Below are 21,899 nucleotides of genomic sequence, written 5' to 3'. Positions count from 1 at the left end.
ATGCTGTATGTATATATATGCTATAAAATAATAATCTGACATGGCGGCACCACAAAAGGCTTTCTTATAACATTCTGCAATTGTTGACTCTTCTGTTAAATATGAAAATAAACATCTTTAAGTCTCCATTGGGGCAGCAACAATTAATCATATTAATTATTCAATTTTCAAAATGCCCAAAATATTTTCAGAACCTCAGAAAATGTATCAAAATAAAAATTAAATTAAATTGAAAAAAAAAAAATTATTTGGTTTTCTACTTGAAAAAATGGGTTTTGTTCAGGGTAAAATATCTTAAATATTACCAGATACCAAAAGCTTAATTTTCTTAAAGAAAATTTATTAATTTTCATCTTAACTGCAAAAAAATCATTAAATTATGTAAAAGAAAACCCATTAGGAAATACCTATATCTCCAATTTATCCATTAAATATCCCCTTAAAATGTGAGGGGTAAAAAAAATACCTTAAATATTACTATATAGCCTGAAAAGCTTTCTGAAGCATCAAAGCCATTTCTGAATTTTCATTCTAATTGCAAAAAATAGGGTGTAAATTAAGTGAAAAAAAGACAATTAAGAAAAATACCTCAACCTCGAATTGATCCAATAAATATCCCCTTAAAATCTACATGCAGGGGACACTTTCCCCTATATACTTAAACCATGTGCATTTGCCTCCCCTAATAAAAACATGAAAATAGCAGACACCTTTATTTTGACAAAATTAAAAACATTGACACCATAAATTCATGTAGAAAAGGCACAAATTGGTGCATAAATATTACCAGAATGTAGGAACTTTGATGCTCAAATCCCCCCACCCTGCAAACCATATACCCCCCCAACTCCATTAATGAAATAAACCCTACAGATAACAAGTGCAGGCCACACAGAGTTATCATTTATTTAATCTTTATTCACCTAGGTTGGGGGGATAGACCTCCCCTGGCATTCCCATGTAAAGAGATGTCAATGACAAACACGTCCAACCAAACGAGAGAGGGTGAATAGGATTCCAGTCCATACATAAAATACATTTATTTACTATTTATTGAACCACCGGCATCCATAAGTCCCACATAGCATCCATCTGTGCTATTAAATATATAGAGATAACATCTGTGGAGGGATTTATTTACTGTGTGTGAGAGAGGGGGTTGGCAGAGAGGGGATAGCTTATAGACGTAAAGAGTGGTGGTGGGGGGGGCAGCGTCGAGTCATGCCTGCAGTGTCCCCCCTTGTCTACATGATGCCACAGGAGGACAAGGGGTTGGCGATCTGGCAGGTGCAGGCTGACTGGCAGTATTGGCGCACAGTCTGGTAGCAGCTGCGGTCGGCGTCCCCGCCCCACTGCACGGGCCCGTTGGGGTCAGAGGGCAAGCGGCTCAGGATGCTGGTGTTGATGGCCAGAGCAGCCAGGCCATAGTCAGTGAACAGCACTGTCTCACGCCTGCACGTGGGGCAGGAGATGAACTTGTACTTGGGACAGGACTCGTAGAGGATCTGCAGGCACTCCTCGCACACCGAGTGCAGGCAGGAGAGGATGCGCGGACGCTTGCCGGCAAAGTTGTAGGTGTGGCCGCAGGTGGGGCAGTCCAGGGGCTCACAGGGCATGACGGGTCCCGAGGAGGAGGAGGAGGACGTGGAGGAGGAGGTGGAGGAAGAGCGCAGCACGTACTGGTTGACTATGACGTCCTCCATTTTGTAGTGGAACTGGTGGTAGCAGATTTCATTGGCACTGGTTTTACGCTGCGCCAGGAAGGTCTGCTCCCTGCGCATCACGGGGGCCGAGGGGGACACCATAGGCCGGGGAGACCCTGTGATGTCAAGGGTCAGGTCGCTGCAGGCCTGGTTGACGATGATTTCGCCTTCGCCTCCGCCGTCCCACGCCACTCTGGGGGGTGGGGCATAGCGCGGCTGGGTGACAGGCACAGGGCACTCTCTGGGGAACTTCTCCGACTGGATGATCTTGACGGTATCCATAGGGATGGTGACGGGCTGACGCCTGAGGCAGGACATTCGCACGTTTTTGGAGGTGGTAGAGAGAGGGTCTGTGGCTCTAATCAGCGCTGGACACCCCTGCCTGGTTCTGGGCAAGGGGAAAAAAAATTAGGCTCTTTCTCTGAAGTCAGCCATTCGAGGGGACATGGGGACGGATGGTTGCCTCCATGTTTCCCTCAGTGATCCTCCGCCTGGTGGGAGCTGCTGTCAGCCTGAGTCTTTATGAGGAGAAGACAGATAGAGGAGCTCAGCCACTGCAATCTGCAGCTCCTTATTCTGTCACCGCTGATATGTACAGATGATTTAACAGTCCAGCTTACAGTATGTGACCAGTGTTGACTACTTAAAGGTAGTTTTCTGTTGTTTTATACTCACTTATGCTGATGATCCTGTGCTGTCTCTGATGGCTGTTTACAGTAAATTCACACACAAAGACGGCTTAGCACAAAGATATGTTCTCACTCAGTAATGACTCTAATAAATAATCTCATATGCACACAGACGCTCACATTTATACATACAGTACAAGTTGGTGGATTTCTGCATTCACAGCGTAGAGGGGGGTTGAGTTCAGGCAGTTCAGACAAGTCCAAGAGGTATTGTCTTAAAACATATCCTGTGGCCTGCCAAGGAAACTCTTGCCTTTTTAAACTAGCCTCTACCAGTGGTTCTCGCTTTAACGCCTGCTCAACTTCCTGTTTTTGACTGCGGTTGTGTTACACGTTTTTTTTTTTGTGTGTATGAAAAAGAAAGAACAACCTGCAGTCTTTCTCTCTGCTCTTGGTCCAGTTTGGCCAGGCGACCCTGTGTGACCCTTCTGGGTGGATTGTTGATAAGAAACAGGGAGGAGGTCTTTTTCTGGGAGGTTTCCTAAAATGCTTCAGAAAGCTGTTGCAGTGACTCCTTCAAGCTCCAAGGCTCCTGAATTCCTCAGAGGTGGGAGTGAAGGTTTTTTTTTTAACTTTCAGATAGTCCTCCCAAATGAGCAGAAGAAGTGATAACAGTCTGAAGGATCCCTCTGTGCTTTTCTCCCCTCTTTTCACAGACTCAGATGCATAATGAGCCCTCAGAATTGCTTTGGACCATCTACCTGTGAAAACAGTAAATACATATTATCATCAAGCACTTGAATAAGATTTAGTGATTGTTTTTTAATGGCATATGAAACATGAGCAAATTGGCTTAATTTCTTCCAAAACTATGGAGAAAGCCGAGTAACTTAAGAAGTAATGACTCCGACATTAGGCAGAAATGAGTAAAACGTACAAGAAAATTACTAAAAATAAGGGGGGGGAATGCAGAGAAACAAAGAAAACCAAAAAGAAAACAAAATGGAAAAATTAAAATAAATGTAAAAATAGCTTACAAAAAATATAATCATTCTGCAAAATAATTCTAAATACACAATCATGATCATTAAAAATATAGTTCTCTGGAATTTTTTTAAAAAGTTTTTTAGTTTTTTGAAGTTTTTTAAAAATTATTTCCTAATCCTTTTTTTTTTCTTCTTCTTCTTCAATTTGCATGATATTTCTTGCAAAGTTGCTTATGCCTTTTTCCCCTGTGTTTTGGAAATAAACCAAACCAATTTGCTCAGGGTTCAGAGGTTTAAATACTTGTGAGAAGTGTCTGAATGCAGAAAGAAAGAAAAGTGATGTTGATCCAGGTTTCAAAGGGTTAAGATTGAAAGCAAAAAAAAAACAAGTGGATAGGAGAGGGTTAGCTTCTCACAAATATATAAAATAATACATTACTTTTTAAAAATCTGTATGCACTTAACTGCCATTTTCATGTTGCATGGAGAGAATATTGTCTGTGCGATACTGGTTTGACTCTGACACACTCTTCTGACCTTCCTGTTTATGACTGACTTTGAAAGAATCTACTGTAGCTGAATGAAGATCAGTGTCTTTGTGTTTATCTGATGACAGAGGCTGTCACTTTTGTATCTAGGCCTTGGCCCAGGTGCATTTCTTGAAAGAGTGAGATCATTATCATGTTGCCACATGCGTTGGGCCACAGCACAGAGAGCACGCCTTTCTTTTGACTCAAAATAATCAGCGTGCAAAGATTATGTTGATATGTGGTGTGCTTAATTAAACCTAATGAAAAAAGCTGTTTGTGCATCTTATGCCTGCTGTGAGTGTAATTCAAAGCACTTAAATGATGTGCTTTTTAGGACAGCAACTAATGATCATTTTCACTAACATAGAACCATTCTTAGTAAGTAGCAAATACAGTCAAAGGCTACATCCTAGAGACAATGTCCTCCAATGCAACTCTGTCTCCTAGAAATGACACTTGTATGTTAATAAACTGCTTTTTTATTTGTTGTAGCAACGTGATCGCTGCCTGGATTATGCTTAGACACAATGTTTATTTCAGTTAACCAAACACTGCATTCGTGTACCGCCTAGCATTAGGAAGGAGGTGGTTGGAAGGCAGGCGTACAAAGTATGAAAGCACTCTGGTTAAGGTTAGGAAAAGATTGTGATTTCGGTTAGATTTGAATAAAAAACCAACACTTTGGTTAAGGTTATGGAGAGATTCTTAATAAAAAAGAGAATTAAAAAATAATGCTGTAGTCACTACAAGTAGATACTTAATTGTAAGATTGCTTATTTTGGCGGAAAATAACTGAATATGTTGTCAGTGAACATTTTGCTGATGTTCAGTATCCATATTTTTGCGACTTGCAGATATGTTTATTGGCAACATTTCCTCATTATGGTAAAGGGACCTGCACGACCTGTAGCGTTTTTCTAGTCGCTTGACCACTCAAAACGCTTTCACACCCATTCACACATATATTTACACACTGTACATGGTACCACCTGTTACTCAGTTTCTAACCATCATACACATTCACAAAGCCATGGAACGGCCATCAGAAGCAATTTAGGGTTCATTATCTTGCCCAAGGATACTTCGACATGTTGACTGGAGCTGTAGTTGTAATTTGCTTGGGATTATGTTTCACTCAAAATGTATTTGCTGTATATAAATGTAATTTCTAAGAACTAAGGGTTCTACAATGACTGCTTTTGTCAAAACAGTAAGATAACAAAATATGCTACAAAAGATTCAGCAATTTTTGTTTGGTAAATTATTTATTAATCAGCTCTTTAAATGGTTTCAATACATTCATTAGGTAAATGCTCTATTGTTAGATACATCTGCATGCAGTCCAGTTCAACTGTTCTGCCATAAAATTTACTTTCATGATGCTCATAATTTTCTGTTTTTGTTGATGCTAGATATAATAATCCAATATATGTTTTATTATTGAGGTCATATTTAATGATGGTGCTCTATTATTTGAAGTGTTCCTAATATTCTGCCCCCTGCGTGTATGTAAATAGGAATATGTAGGAAAAACATTTAGATAAAATGTAGTGATAACCATATGACTGAATTCATGCATTTCTTGTGACGTCAACAACTGAACATAATGAGCATTGTAAAGACCAGATGTTATGGCTGGACTGTTAGATTGTAGATTAGACAGGTGTAACTAATAAAAAGGCTACTGAATGTATGTACTATATATGCTTTGTATTTCTTTATTTAAGCTTTTATCATTATCAGCAGATTCTCTCAAAATAATTAATTTTTCATGTATTAGCAAGATTATTTGTGATATCATTGCTTCTGGTGCACGCACACACACACACACACACACACACACACACACACACACACACACACACGTCATACATGAAAATGTACTCCTCATGAGCCATGAATATGGGTGTGCCTCTGCACCCCTTGTTTTAACACAAAATAGTTAAAACATTTGAACCTTTAAAAGCCGTGTTAATGTCAGTAGGGTGCCGCAAACTGCACGAAAAGACCAAATGCAACTGACAAGTAATGAAAAGCCAGAGGCTGCCACTCTGTCTGGTCAGAGCAGGTGATTGTGACACACGTTGCGGTCCTGCTCTTGTTATGCTTCTTGCTTCCTGTCATATCTTGGTGAGTTGCGTCAGTCAGACTCTAACACGCGTGGGAACAGGTTACACTCTGCGTGCTGGGTTTGTGTCATACTGTGTGTGGGTTTATGAAAAGAAGAACAAGTGTATGGATGAGGCTTATAAGCTTGACCAAAACAATAGCTGCCAACCAGCAGAGGAGGGAAGATGACGCATCGTTCATTCTCTTCACGGCTGCCAACAGTGATGATTTATTAGAGAGAAAAAAAACTGCAGAGGAGGTGACCTACATGGCGAAGAGGAGAGAGAGAGAAAGAAAGAAAGGAGAGAGCACAGCACTGGTCCTGGCTTCTATTTATGGTTTGTTTATCTGTTCATTTCTTAGTGGTTTCCTGCCCGCAACCCCCTGCTGGAGATTCACAGTGAATGAGAGACATGAACCTAACAGGCGGAAGTGCTTTAGCCCATTACTTCCACGTGATGCAGCGAGCCATGTTGGGCAAGCAGGCAGACATTTGTTTTTTCCCCTGTATCCTTTCTCAATGAGTCTGTTGACATATTTGTTCACCCCACACTCAAACACACAAAGCTGTTAGCCAGAATCACACACAATCTCACAAAATGTGTTCCCTCCAGCTCTGCAGTGCTGCAACACTTCTACCAAAATAGCCTCTTCTCATTCTCCTGCACACTGAGTATGCATTCACACACTTGATAAAGACCATGATATATTTAGAGCGTGATGCTTGGTGCTTTCAGAAGATGTTAATGCAAGACACTGCTGAGAAACAATCATCATGAATGTGTAAATGCAAGGCTCACAGGTGCAAGCGTTAACAGCTAGATGAAAAATGATTTAAAAATCTGAAAAAAGGAATGTTATGTAACGGTAACTAAGCCTGTCAGATCAGAAAAAGACAAACTTTTTCCTATATCCAACTATTATGATATCTGCTTGATATTCATATGAATAAAAACATGGCAGATATATGCAAAATCACATAAAAATTATTGTTGGTATTCAATTTAAAGAGCTGTGTTCCACTGTTTTGTATTATATGAGACAAAATATACACAGATACATTTAGCAAATAATTTTGTTAGTATGTATGTTTTAATTCCTTGTAACTATTGATTTGGACATTATGAAAAAAGTACACAAAATATGACCATACTGTAGAAATTATGGCCAAAAGGTGAAATATACCTATGACACATTTTATTTAAAACTATCAAAGTTGGCATTGAGTTAATGATCAGATTCTCAGTGTTCTTCATTTCCCAAAATGTTTTATTGGGAAAGGTGGACGGTGATATATAGTACATGTGGGGAAAAGTATGTATGTATATATATTTCCTTTTCTTTATCAACTCCTACCCACTTTATCTCAATCCAACTTCATCCCATCCTACAGACCCCTTTCCATGAGCAAGGGGAATAATAATAGCCAGAGGGATAATGACTTAATGACTTAAATGAATTAACTGCAGAGTACAAAGAAATTTCTGGGATCTAAAAAATGTTAGTTTATTTTTTTATATTTAAATGCTGTTTATTTAAAAAGAAAACAGCACGTTAAATCATCATCATCCGATCTTTTAAACTCTCACAAAACAATATTGGTATTTGCCTCTAAAATCCTCACAGATATTATATGTCTAGTCAGGGTTTGTGGATATGAACAGCTTGTGAGAGTATGTCTGTCTGTTAGTGTGCAGGGGTCGAGTTGATAAAGCAACCAGGCTGCACAAGGAGCCTTCAAGCCTGGGGGAGATGAAGCAGCTAAAATTACCCTCTAATTTGGTGACAGTGCTATGAAAAGGGCTGATAAGTGATGCAGGCTGCCTGCTGATGGGCCGGCTTTGGCGCAGCCTCCTCCTAATCGACGGAGCCCTGTCCTGTTATGTAAGGAGCTCATCTCCGACCCAGCCACCATATTAACACAGTGCTGCGGCTCTCCCACAGTCCTCACACTGAGTGTGAGTGTGTGTGTGTGTGTGTGTGTGTGTGTGTGTGTGTGTGTGTGTGTGTTTATGCATAGCTCTGGATCCTCTCCCTGCAGAGGTATTATTACACTAATGAAATCATGGCAGGCATTTGACCTCGTCATCACAGGCACGAGGAGGAAGAGGAGAGCTGACCAACAGGATGTCAGAGGAGTTCGCCTCAGCAGCAAATTCCTCGTAGAATTAACCCTTTGAAACATGGATCGACACCAGTTTTTTGGTGTTGTATGCAGATGCCTTACACAAGCTTTTTGACCCTATGAACCCTCAGCATTGGTTTGATTTCTTTTGAAAACATTGGGGGGGGTCATGAAATGTCTCACAATGCACAAGAAATTAGAAAAAGGTGAAAAGAAAATTACCTGTTTTAGTTTAAAAAAAAAAAAAAGAAAAAATGATGAACATTTTCAGTGAACTATATAATTACAATCATTTTATAGTTAAATTTCTGTCACAGAAAAAAATAATAAAATATATCGCATACTTATTTTTCAGCAATTTTTGTAGTTCACTTTCATGATTGTTTATCTGGGATTTTTTTTATACCCCTTTTTGCCTTATTTTCAGGGGATTTCCTTTTAACTCTATTTTTTTGCCAATTTTTGGGCCATGTGTTGTGTAAATGCTCGATGCCCTCTCTCAATGTTTTCAACAGAAATCAAATAAATTTGCTCAGGCTTTAAAGCGTTAACACGCACAGAGCTGCAGTATAATGTCTCTCTTTCACACACACATATCCTAGAACATTCTCACCCTCAGACAACTCCCCATCACGTACTCGGCACCACCCTTTACATTCCAGTGGACGCAAACAAACGGATAACCAACAGATATGAGCCTCTAACAGGAATATTTTTAAATGTGACTATCAGTGTAGATTAAACTGACATAAAAACACACCTGAAGAGCTCCACACGCCAAGAACATTCCTATCCACACACACACTCACGTCCTCATGATCACACTGATAGATTCCACCTGTGCACATTGGAGAGCACGGGAAGGGCACCATGTTCTGCATGAGTCATGGAGACCCTGCCCATCCGCATGTCTCACCCTCTTTTCTCTCAATGAAAATCTGTCTCTCCGTCCATCCAGCCATACGAGCTGTCTGTGTGCCTGGACAGACGGCCAGGGTCTTTGTGCCCCTACATCACACACACCAGCAGTATGTCGGGTATGCCAGCTATGTTGAGATGCATATCCACATTCGTGCCTCGGCTGGCGAAAAAAACATCGCAGCATATCTCTCCTCGGACCTGCTGCGTGGGATATTATGTTTCTATTTTTGATTACATAATACGTTGTGACCTTAGTGTGATCCGAGGACAAATCCCCAGATTTACTGTATGTTTGCTGGCTGCAATTCAGGGGATTCAGTGAAATATTGTGAATGATTTGAATAGAGGAGGATTTGCTTGTGTACCAGATTTTACAATTTGATAAGTATGTTATGTGTGACACTGGCAGATGACAGATGCAACTCTTAATTTTGCTTGTTTTGCTAGTGTTTTCTTTTTGTCTGTTACAGCCAAATATATATATATATATATTTTTTTATAAATAGATGCTCTCAGTGGGCTGTCTTCATTAACAAATGTACTTCTTGCACATACAACATAGGGTAGATTAACATAACCTAATTTGAATGCAAACATTTAAACACATTTAGATCAGATCTATGACGTTTGGGTCTAATTATTACATTTACAGTCAGTCCATTAAGCTGTAATGGCATGCAATTATCCTATATGCTACTGTATGCTGGCAGTGTGGTGTTTGTGTTTTTCTGCATGGGCACAAAGTGCTAAGTGAGTATGTAGGGAGGTGTTGTTTTTAATAATTCAGCCCGCCGTCATTCATGGAAGACATCGGCCATTTTGCCTCGCAATTCATTACAGCCAAGTGCTCTTTGTTCTGTATCTCCCACGGCAACATGGCAGAGCTGCACACAGCAAAAACTAAAAAGCAATAACCATCATCGCTCTGCCTGACAGAGACCTCATGGAAGATTTATGACAGAAAGGGTTCAGCAAAATGCCCAGCTCTTCAACAGCGGCTTGATTGATTAATTGATTTTTTTTCTTTTTAAGGAGGCTACCTCACCACCGGGTTTAAGGTGAATGGCATTGTTGGTGTTGTGTGAGCTCAGGAAGGGACTGCGAGGTAAAGGCGAGGTGGCCAAATACATTTGTGAGATGGGTCAGCTTTAGCATGTGGGAGGGGTGCATTTGGGGAGCAGCAGTTATGCAATCGCAGCATGGTGTACCGTCTCACTGCAGCGGCGATGTATGGCCAATATGGAGATGCCTTAATGCTGCTGACGGCTACAGAACAGGCCGTTCCTGCCCTGTCCTGATCACATCCCCCTCCCTCCCTTTCCTCCAGCCCCCCCGCTGTCTGTCTGTGCAGAGGTCTGTCAAATGTCATAACCGCTGGAGACACCCTAAAGATCTACACCCACACATCACCAGGGTCTATTCATGGTTTGTGTTCAGTGCAGATAAGCAGGCGTGCAGGTGTGTATCTCCATTCATGCATCCATGTGTGCAAAATGGATGACCATGATGCAACAACCATGTAAATCCCAGCTAACAAAAGGCAAAGACCACCTTTGTCTCGCACAAAGAGTGCTACAAAGATAAGAGCAATAGTATGAAACCCAACATCAAGCAGCCACACCTCACAGATCTGGAACATACAGATGCAAAATATGAAAATAAACACAGAGAAAAACCTCAGTATGTATGACTCTCTCATCCTCACCTGTCTGTCTACGCACTTGTCTTCTTTCAGTCTTTTCTGGTTTCCATTTGTTGACGTTGCTGATGCTGCTCTGTGAAGATAAACCGTTCCGTCTCTTTGTTCAGGGATGAGGATGCTCTCCTGTGCGTTTGATTCTAGCAGGATGAAGAGCGAGCTGTGGCGGAGGGAGGAGGTGTAAGATGGAGGAAGCTGTTGCAAGGTGGATGCGTCATGTCTCGGGCTGCCTTCGTCGAGCTCTGCATCCCTCGTTCCTGCTTCTCCTCTCCTCTCTGGTACCTTTTGTCCTTCACTCTCCCACCCTTGCTCCCTCTCCTCCAAGCTGTGGCTGAGCGTCTCCCTCTGGTCTCCTTTTTTCCATCCCTCTTCCTAAATCTCTCAGTTTATTCAGCTTATTCTGTACAGTGAAAGTGAGTTTCTGCATGTATGTCCTCCTCTCCTCTTCCTGTCTTTCCTCTGGTCTTCAAGTAAACCTCTCCTTCTTTCCCTCTTCTCTGCTGCTCCTCCTGTCTCAGCTGCCGTTCATTACTCCTCTTTCTCCTTCTCCGTCTGCTCCAGTCAGTGCACCTCAGCGTCACACATGCGCAGTGTTTTCACACATACATGATGCACACACTCTCCCTCTCTGTCTCTGTGCCTCTGGCTCCCTCCTTATGCATGTGGCTTGTTTTGCCTGCCCACCCCCTTCTCTCTCTCTCTCTCTCTCTCTCTCTCTCTCTCTCTCTCTCTCACACACACACACACGCGCACACTCTCTCGCTGCTCTCTCTCGCTGCAGCACACACTGCAGTGCCTCTGCAGGCAGGATCACGTTTTCTAGTTGCCAGAGAAAATATTTCAGCCAATGAGGGACGTTAACACCACAATCCACACCCCCCACGTCTAAACACATATTGCATACTCACACATGCTCATTTATACACAAACATGCACGCCGCCGTCTGAGATATGAGCAGGTTTGCATAAAGTGTCTGAGGATAAATGTGAAGGATTTCCACTGAGAGCCATGAATCATACTTAATATGCAATATTAACACAGGAGATATGGGATGCTGGTGCAAATAGATCTAATCTCAGGGAGTGCAGCTCATCTGACAAGGCAAAAAAGCAGAAATGTACTCAAATTAATCTTCTATTAGGCTGCAAACTGAGAGCTTTGTGGAAAAACAGATCCATCATTTTCAAAACCGACCACATGTTTCTCACTCTAGTTTGCAGAAATGGATTCCCACAAATAGTCTCAAAACAAAAATGTTGACAACATTGCAGCAGAGAGGTTTCATTTGTATTCATTCCTCCTGACACTGTGAATCCTTTAAAAAAAAAGAAAAGACACTGCTGAGTTTCTATAAGCTCCCCCAGAAACTTGAAAGCAGCATCCTGTGAGCTCCCACCACAGATCTGCTCATTCAGCGATGTTGCATAACGAGGATCCTAATAAGTTTTGTATCTGCTCGAGCCTTCATGCTGACCAATAACTAATCCTCAGATCAAAGTGGAAAAAAAAACATGATGCGATTTTTCAATCAGTGTAAGAGGGTTATGCTTACATAATGTGGGCATTGAATGCATAATGTAATGAGAGATAATCTGAATGCCAAGTAGCTTCTGTTTGAAGGGGTTTTAGCAGGCGGCACTGTGTAAACTTGCTCTTCTGTGAAAAGTTTGAGGAAGATTCACAGTATGTGTTCAACATGTCAAGTTCCTCAAACTCAGTTCTTTGCATTTTAAAGTCATCATCACAGAGCAAGCAATATAAAGGCACAATCACATTCAACTCTCAGGTGATTGTGATCTGCTTGATTGAGAGACTCTCAGGCAGAGGCAATCAGATTGGGACAATCAGAGCAGAGCTGACAGGCACTCTCTGACACTACAACATTGGAGAAACATACCTCCATGAAAAAAAAAACAATATTGTGCAAGAATAATACTGAATAAAACACATAAAAAGTTACAAGTATGTATCACAAATATCTCACATTTGTGATATATACTAGTAGCTTTCGATGTGTTGTATTTAGTATATTGTACTTTTGAATTTTTGATGTGTACAGTGTGCAGATCTTTTGTTTGATTCTTATCTTTGTGGTATGTCTCATTTCTTTTACCCAGCATCCCTTTTTCGGGAAACTGGATGTGCATGTTCAAACCCTGTCATTAAAGCCCATTACAAGTACATATAGTTAGTCCACTGTTCAAACAATCACCAACTCTGATTCGGTTGAAATCAATTCTTGATTTACAGTTAGATGAGCACATTGTTTGTCATCACAGGTCACCTGAGCAGCATCTCTCACTTGTTTTCTCAAGCACCCACAGTTTCAGTTAAAATTTTTCAAAAAACATGCGACTGAGCAATATAATACACTGGTAAATATGGTTATATTTTAAAAACAATGGATTGTTAATTTGGAAATATACTACTCCACAGCTTGTTTGGAAGTTGTTGCAAAACCTCGCCTTGGTGACTTTGCGACTTACTGCATCAATATGTCACTGCTCTGATCATCCTGCTACACTGACTTAAATGGAAATGTCTGTTCTATTTTCATTCTATTTCTATGGTTTCAATAAATATTGTAATTCTAACATTGCTTTAAAAGTATTTGATGACTGTCAACAAGTTCATCACTGATAAAAGTTCTGAATATAAAAACTGTACCTGATATTACACAATGTCTAAATATTCTGAATGGTGTATAGTAGTGGACTATGCTAAGGTTATGTATATTTATATATAATATGTTCACAATATTTATTATACAATTTCTGTGTTTGAATACAGGTAAAAGCATTTTGCGACAGCTATGGTGTCCTAAGGCAGTTTAGTGTGAATAACAACAAAGAATGATGAAGACGTTGTTCTTGAAGACAACGAAAAGTCTTTGACAACTGTGTTATGCAGTGTTATAATATATAATAGACCTAAAGGGTGATTTGAGATTATATTGGTTAAGTTGGTCAAGCTGGTACAAGACAAGATGTAATTTTGGAAGGACTTTACCTGCTGAGTTGTTTTTTTTTTATCTTTAGTTAAAGCCTTTTCAACTACTTTGGATTTTCACAAAAAGGAACTGGATAACAAGTTAAAACTGGACACTTTGCAGACTAAGTAGCCTAGGAACTTTATATTAAGACAGCCACTATACAAATAGTTCAAGAGGTTTCTGAGTAATAACATCAAAACCAACAATTGTTGGTCCATACCCCCCCCAGTCTCCCCTAAATTACAGTGTGTCACAAACCATTTTGTTGATGTTCTGCATATAATTGCTAAGATGGGGAAGTTACACTCAATTCAATTTTATTATGTGTCTGAGGACAATTAGTCTTGCAGCAAGGGTAAAACCATAATAAAAACACAAAGCACAACAATATTACACAGACAACATACACCACATGACAGTCTGTACACAGGGTGACTGGCAACTTTGCACATTCAAACTCCACAGGAGCAATTTAATAAGAGTCCACCATAACACCATAGGGCCTGTAATAATTCAGTGAGTGTTAAATATGACAACATCTCCTAATAACGTGTAGTTGATATTCCCAGTAAAGCTACATAACTTTGACATTTCAAGGTTATATAGTTATGCAGACTTATGGGGAGTTGATAGAGGGCTGATGTCAGTGTCCTCTGTGACAGACTGGTCAAAGATGTATCATAATTAGCTTGACGAGGAAAAGAGCTAGCCTCTGCAAAAAAGTTCAAATATTCACACTCTACAAGTCCAAAGTCGTCTTAATTAAGTGCCGTTAATCAGCTGGTTCTGCTTAGAGTTCCAGAATGTATGAACCATGTGGTGTCTTGTTGAGGACAGGACTTTTGCATGCAGGATTAATGTTAAACTAGCTGTTAATGGTCGTTAAATACCTGCAGCTGTCAGATTGGCTGCTCGTAACAATGTCTCCCTCTTGATTTCCACAGGCAACGTGTGGTTTTAGAGTTTCTTAAAAAGGTGGTTTTGAAGGAACTGTGCAAAGCAACAAAAATAGGAAGTGATGTAACATTTGCTGTTGAGTAATTAACAAAGAAATGGAATTACATTTTTTTGTAAGCAAGAGCCTACTTTTAAAGGAATAAGCTTACTTTTAATGAATGAATTAGCATCATTTAAAGGTAAAACTAAGTTCAGAGATGGAATTCAAAGAAAAATACTAGCCTAGTATAACATCAATAGCACTGAAATATTAACATTAAGTAGGCTATTGAGAAGTTTCAGTTACTTCAGAAAATAAAATATTGGGCCATTCTTTGCATTTAGAAAACAAAACAACTATGTTTCAATGGTAGTGGTATACCAAAAGTATTCTGATAGTGCACAGAAATAGTGAAATAACCAAAACTTGTTAAATGTTGGCAGAAAGTTGTGTCTGTGTGTGGGTTCTTGGTAACAGTAAGAAATTGTTTGAGAAAATACAGTTTCAGAAGCTTTCATTCTTCTTGAAGGAGTAATACATGAAAGAAATCTCAGTAATCACACCTGTATATTTATTTTAATATTTAATTCTTAAATATTCAATTATGTTATTCTAGATCAGCTGTAACCAATGTTGTAGTATTTTAATGCAACTACAAAAAGAGGAACTCTGTTTTCTCTGTTCATCTAGATCAATATATTCCCATGAGTATGAGTAATTCATTAAAAATACTTGTCTACAACCAGTGGAATAGCCAGTTTTTGACTAAAAGAAATATGAAAAGCACGCGTAGCAGAGCTAAATGCTGGTTAAAGAACAGAGCAGGCTGCTGTTATTATGAACAAATGTCACTGGACCAAAGCATTACAAAAATGTGTGTGTGTGGGAGGTTCAAGGCTAAGTGAAATCAGTTGGCTGTGAACTAAAAGGTTTATGGTGAGGTCTTTGGAGTTGTTTTCTCCTTAAAGAATTTTCTCATTGCTGTCCTCAGAGGTGAAGTGCAGTTCAGAGGGAGCTATAAGGAACTGAAGAGCTCTATAATTGTCGCCGTAAGGACAATGAGGCCTGTCACATACACAGACAGCCCAACATGCCCTGAGGCTTCTTCTTTCAACAAGGCCTGATTTGTACTTTACCTGTGAGAAGAAATCACATGTTGTCATTATAGAGGTACTACATCAAGGGTGGAGCTGGACCTTGAAAACATTTGGGCCTCAACCCAAACTGAGGGGGGTCTTCTGCCCCACCCCCTTTACAGCAGCTAGGATATATGTGCTATTTTCAAGCTATTTGAGATAATAGAATGCCTAAAAAATTGGACATCATTTGGTAGCTGGCAGAGAAAAAAAATAATCCTGTAAGAGCATACATGTTATTTTGTAACAAATTGTTCTCCAACTATTTTCGTCATTCTGAAACTATAAGACAACTAATATTGAGGTTGACAAATTTCCACTCCTGCCTCCTAAAATAGGCAAAATCTATCTGACGTCACTACTTTTAAGTTACATAGTGATTTAGCATAAACAGCATTACTAATGTTGAAACCTATATTTGTTGTACCTCGCTGGAGTAAAGATAATAGAATGAATGTTAAGCTGACACATCTGCTACATTTGAATCCGTGCCATAATAACCTGAGCTGCTCTCATTGCTCTAATTGCAAATTTACTTGGCATTGTCAGGAGCTGCTGTTCAGCAGGCAGAGACACAGTGGGGGAAAATAGTATGTCGAGCCATCAGATTTTCACATCTAACTAAGAAAATATGAAATTATTTCAACCAAAACAGAGTTGGTGATTGTAGGAAAAGTGGAAAGACTAACCAGGATGTTTTTTGATGAGTATATATAGTATAAGAGTAGTAAAAGAAATGAAAACAGTAGACATTTCTTAAGCCTTCAATATTTTCTCTTTAGTGTCTGAATTGCTTGTTAAATGAATCTACAACATATGTAGACATTGCCTGGCCTTTTTTAAGTTTTCTTGTATAGTTATCTTTGTTTAAAGATAATTCTATGGATTGAACATGATATAATAATAGTAATAAAAAGCACCACTGCACAGTTGCACTGCAGTATATGCACTGTATACATCACTAGAGGAAATTGCACCTCGGATATAATGGCAGATATATCCAATTTAAGTTCAAATACCTGTAGTGTAAATTATTTGTAGGGTTTTATCCATTTAAAGTTTGTTTTGTGCCACTAGGAGGCCACTATGTTGTGCAGGCTTATCTTGCTCTGTGCACTGTCCTCAAGTTTTACATGATGAAAAAAAGTTGTGTGATTTCTTTTTTTAAGATTTAAATGTTGCTTGTGCCCCGCATGCTGTATGAAATATGGGATTGGGGGGGTCCTACACCAGACAATTTGAAGCATCAAACCCTTAAATGGTGAATTGTTTTCCACCAATTTGTGCCTTCTCTACATCAATTCATGGTGGTTATGTACTTAATTTTGTTGAAATAAAGTCTTCCATTACTTTAATGTTTTTATTGAGGGGGACAAATGCAAATATTGATGGGGGGATGTTTCCCCTGCTCCCCCCTACATCTAGGGCTATGGTTAACAGGGTCATTTTCTGCTTAGAAAGCAGCCTGGGCTAACAAAAATAATTATTTCTTCCCAGAAAAAGTTTTACATGACTCATTTAAAAAAAAAAAAAAACATCATCAATGCTTTTATTTTGTTGATGTTCTTCCCCTTCTGGGTGTTCATATCTATCACAAACATCTCAGTCTTGCAATTTTCAAAGAATTCCAAACATGTCACGTTTCTTCATGACTTATCAGTGTGGGTAACGGTGGCTGAGAGATGGCGTTTGAGTTTCTAGCACTGAAACAAAAATGTCTCTCCTAACTTTTGATTGTGGTTTGTTGGCAGAATCACTGCCAGACGTATGATTCAAACCGATATAAAGTCATATGAGCTTCTGGAGAATTAGGCAGGGACAAAGAGATAAAACTGCAAAGAAAAAAATGCATGCGAGTCCAAGGCAGAAATCATAAATCATTCATCGTGCACACATCCAAGGCCCACATTAGTGCACATTAACCACAGTGTTACTGATAAGAATGAGATAATGGTGTGTCACAATGGGAATGACTTACAGTACATGAAAAAGTGATCATGTGTGTTTGTCATTCAGGATTTATTTACTGAGTACATAACATACATAATATACCGCAGCAAGAGCAAATTTATTTTTAGGAGTTTAATGTTGTAGTAAAATAAACAGCAAACCAGTGTGCATATATTTTCACTGTGAACCAGCAGAGGGAAGCAAAGACTCAGACAGCACTTTGTAATTCACAACCTTTCTTCCCTGAGGGGTTTTTATTCATTAACACCTGAAACAACATACAGTAAGGTGTATAGATTTAAGAGGGTACAGCACACTTGGACTTTGAGCATAAGTTATGAGAAAAACAAGGCTGACATACGATGAGGTACACTGGACAAAAAAACGGAAAATAAGGAGCTATCCAAGGTCAGATATGTCTGTCTATGTCAGAGATGCGGACAATATCCACAAGAATACACATTGCATCTTTGACGGATCCTATCTTGACTCCGTAAACAGACAAAATTGGACCGTGAAAAATCTGGAATCCTTGAACTATACATAAAATATCCTACAATGTAATCTGTTTAAGATCTATGTGTCAGATCTTTTCATACGTTACCAGCATCTTTATCATATCCTGTTCCAGATATCAGATATAGTATATGTGATACCCGACCGATATGATTCCATATATTCAATGCATCTCTGATAGCCTTAAATATGTATATAATATCCTGAATTCAAATCTGCTAAAGATCTTTGCCGCATTTCTCATTTATTCACTGCATCTTTGACGTATCCTCTTTAAGATATCAGATATAAATGGACCTGATACCTGACAGATGTAATTTCATATGTATAATGAATCTCTGATATCCTGTAATGCACGAAATATTCTGCAATTTAATATGTTAATGAGCTTTATATCAAATGCATCTTTGATGTATCCTCTTTAGTATATCAGACATACAAAATACGGAGCAATCCAAGGACGGATATGTTTGTATTTGTCAGGGATGTGGACGATATCCAGAAGAATACGCACTGCATCTTTGACTGATTATATCTTTACACTGTCAGAAATAATGTGTAAAATTTGTACCTTTAGGCATCCAGCAGCTTGTCATGGTAGTATGGGTACTGGAACGCACAGACAGCTTATGCTGAAGACCAAAAAGAACCGAACCCTTAATTGCTTGAAGTGCTCACTATGCAGTAGCTCCATTTCTCTGACATCACTCTACAGTTATTGACATGCGTACAGGTCCTGTGTGTCAATGTGTGTATTTTTGGTGTATCTGTGTATGTAAGGATTACAAGAGTGAAAAAAGTGAATTTCCCCATTGAGGGATTAATAATTAAAAATATATTATTGTATCAATATTGATTCAAGCTAAAAAATATAAAAGCATAACAGACAGTCATGGCACGGTGGCCATACAAGATCATTCCAAGAGATAAGTCTGCACGGCAGCCAACCAAAAACACGACAGCTTTTAAGTAAATAAAAACACTATGTATCTTATGTGAGAGGCAAGAGAGATGAGACAGAGATGGAAATAAATATAGCTGGAAAGATTAGGGGAAGATACTGTAGGGTGATATATGGAGGGACAGTCATGGCACAGCGGCCATTAAAGATATCCAAACAGACATGTCAGCACGGCGGCCATGACAGATAATCAAACAGATCGGATGGCACGGCAGCCATGACAGATAATCAAACAGATCAGACGGCATGGCGGCCATGACAGATAATCAAACAGATCGGTCGGCACAGCGGCCATGACAGATAATCAAACAGATCGGTCAGCACAGTGGCCATGAAAGATAATCAAACAGATCGGTCAGGAGAGCAGCCAAAAACACAGCACAGACATGAAAAATAAAAATGGCACTTACTTTTTGTAGATCTGGGCGGCAATAGCTCAGTCTGCAGGGACTTGATGTGGAAACTGGAGGATGGTGCCCTTGAGCAAGGCACTGGAACTCTAACTGCTTGGAGCTCTGCATATATGTCAGCTCCATCAGTCTGACATCCCCCTGCAACTAATGCATGTCTACAGGTCCTGTGTGTGCATTTGCGTGTGTATAAATAATAATATGTTATATTCAATTACGACAATTATTGTATCATATTGATCTAAACTAATAGATCCAAGAAGATAGACAACAGATTGTCATGTCACAGCGTTAAAAGGTTATTATAATTTTTGCAATTCTGAATGCAAAACTTTGAAGCTCAATATCTCAAAACCACTCAGAATGCAAATAGAAACTCATAATTCTAAGGTGTCAAAATGTAAAAATGTAAATGACACTTATATCTCACAGCAGATAGAGAGATAGAGAGGAGATATAGAGAGACAGCCCAGCCACTACAGCCATATATAGATAAAGAGGGATGAGGAATAGAGATAGACAAAGATAGAGAGCTAAAACCAGAGATAAACGATTGTTACAGAGATGAAAAATTTATAGTCATGGAACGGCGGCCACCATCAATAATCACACAGATTGGTCAGCACGGCGGCCAACCAAAAACAAAACACACACTTAAAGAAAATAAAATTGGCCCTTACTATTCGTAGATCTAGTTTAGCAGCGGTAGCTCAGTCTGGTGTGGGAACCAGAGGGTGCTGAGTTGGAGTCCAGGAGTCCAGAAGTCCAGCGTGGACCATGTGTGGACTGGTAGAAAGACAAAAAATAAGGAGATATAAAGGCCCATTCACATGGGACTATTATACCTAGGAGCACATTTGCACAGGATAAGTGATGTTTTACCCAAATTTACTGACAATATAATACTAAATTTGTAACACAGCAAATGTTATTGATTTTGTATCGATATTATGATTATTCATTTATTCCTCAGCCTTCTTGCTCACCAAAATAACTTCCATTAGCTAATGTTATTGAATTAGTTAGCCAGCAATGTAATTTGCAAATGCTTCTTTAACATAATATTTATAATGTCTGCATGACCAGGCTTATTCCCTAACATTAGCTAACTGTTAAGAGGCTAACTTTACACTGACAGGCTTCATTTGGAAACAAAGGCTTGGTAGCATTTATGTTAAATTGGTCAACCTTAAATCATAAAACCCCCAAATTAGTTTGTCACCAATTTTAAGTGAACCTCACCTTGTCAATAAATGTTAAGTTTACAATTGAGTGTATGGAAGTTGAGAGTGATTCTGGTGTGTTTGCATGGTAACAATAGCCTACCTTGTAGAGGACCTTCTAAAAACCAAGTGTTTCTTCTTGAATATATGATCATAAAAATTACAAAGTCATCTCTGTGTGATGTTACAATTAGGAGTAAGATTTCCTTTAAGTTTATTAATGGGGTTAAGGTAAATATTGAGTTCACAAATAGCTTTTTAGGTTATGGCATATGAGTTTAACTAACAAGTGAAGAGAGGCTCTTAATGCAAGCTGACGGGAATGCGCATCGGGCACGCTGAACGTGAGCGCCCCTGGATGAAAACCCCCACTTTTCCACCATTAGTTAATGCTACTATAAAGTTGCGTTAGCTCCTTAGCTAGCCATCTATCCTTAGCTTAACCATGACGCAGCACCGCATCAAGCGCTCATGTCAGTGGTACCGAAGTTACTAAAAAACGTTTCAAATTGTCCGAAATATAGTATAGTTTTCCAATCACAGAGAAACAAATTTCACCAGAGTACAACATAGTAACTTCAAATACATCAGTAATGCATCTAAAAAGGAAAAAAAAAAAAATACTGCCTTTTTTAACCGCGATAATGACACCCAAAATGTTGGGAGATTTCTAAAATACTCACCAAATGAGTGGGATTCCTTTAGAAAGTTAACCGTCCACTTGGCTAACATCCAGAAGGTTCCAGAAAGTTAACGGTCGGAAAATTCAAAATCTGGCGGTGCATAGCATGCGCGTGACGCTATCCCGCTCTCACTGACATGCGCAGTAGGCGGGGTCAGTCCCCCCCAACCCCCACGTACACCTGGATATAAATGTATAACATTGGAATTAACCAGGCGCTATAGTGGTCATCCAAAGAATGTCCATAAGCAGTGTGTATATTTACATTGTATATTTAAGTATTTAAACACCAATCAAAATGTTCAGAAACTTCCACATTTGCTGTATGAGACCATATTTTCATTGCTGCATTTATATTAGGACAAAAATAGAGAGTCGAAACACAGCCC

At 39.3% G+C, this 21,899-nt stretch overlaps 2 protein-coding genes across 3 annotated transcripts in view; both read right to left on the bottom strand.

Annotated features, from left to right (window-relative positions):
• Nucleotides 1-20,392, bottom strand: part of cimip2b (ciliary microtubule inner protein 2B) — a 31,382-nt gene extending 10,990 nt beyond the window's left edge. The window contains exon 1 of the mRNA XM_042508729.2: nucleotides 20,286-20,392. The gene's annotated coding sequence lies outside the window, so the exon portion shown is untranslated. The remainder of the gene's footprint in view (nucleotides 1-20,285) is intronic.
• On the bottom strand, nucleotides 898-21,543 carry rnf208 (ring finger protein 208). 2 transcript variants are annotated; one of them, XM_088070713.1, is made up of 3 exons: nucleotides 21,512-21,543; nucleotides 20,286-20,391; nucleotides 898-3,093 (listed from the first exon to the last, which is right to left on the bottom strand). In XM_088070713.1, the coding sequence occupies exon 3, from the start codon at nucleotides 2,019-2,021 to the stop codon at nucleotides 1,245-1,247; it is 777 nt and encodes a 258-aa protein (XP_087926839.1). In that variant the 5' UTR covers nucleotides 2,022-3,093; nucleotides 20,286-20,391; nucleotides 21,512-21,543; the 3' UTR covers nucleotides 898-1,244. The 2 variants fall into 2 exon arrangements, with proteins under 2 accessions (XP_087926839.1, XP_087926838.1); XM_088070712.1 differs by lacking the exons at nucleotides 20,286-20,391; nucleotides 21,512-21,543 and adding an exon at nucleotides 10,709-11,408.
• Between the last annotated feature and the right edge of the window lie 356 nt (nucleotides 21,544-21,899).

This window comes from Plectropomus leopardus, chromosome 20 (assembly GCF_026936395.1).
Source record: "Plectropomus leopardus strain MGB_pleo_1.0 chromosome 20, ASM2693639v1, whole genome shotgun sequence".
In the NCBI taxonomy this organism is placed as follows: domain Eukaryota; kingdom Metazoa; phylum Chordata; class Actinopteri; order Perciformes; family Serranidae; genus Plectropomus; species Plectropomus leopardus.
The sequence above is the reverse complement of the archived record's forward strand: the minus strand, read 5'-3'. Positions and strand labels throughout refer to the sequence as shown.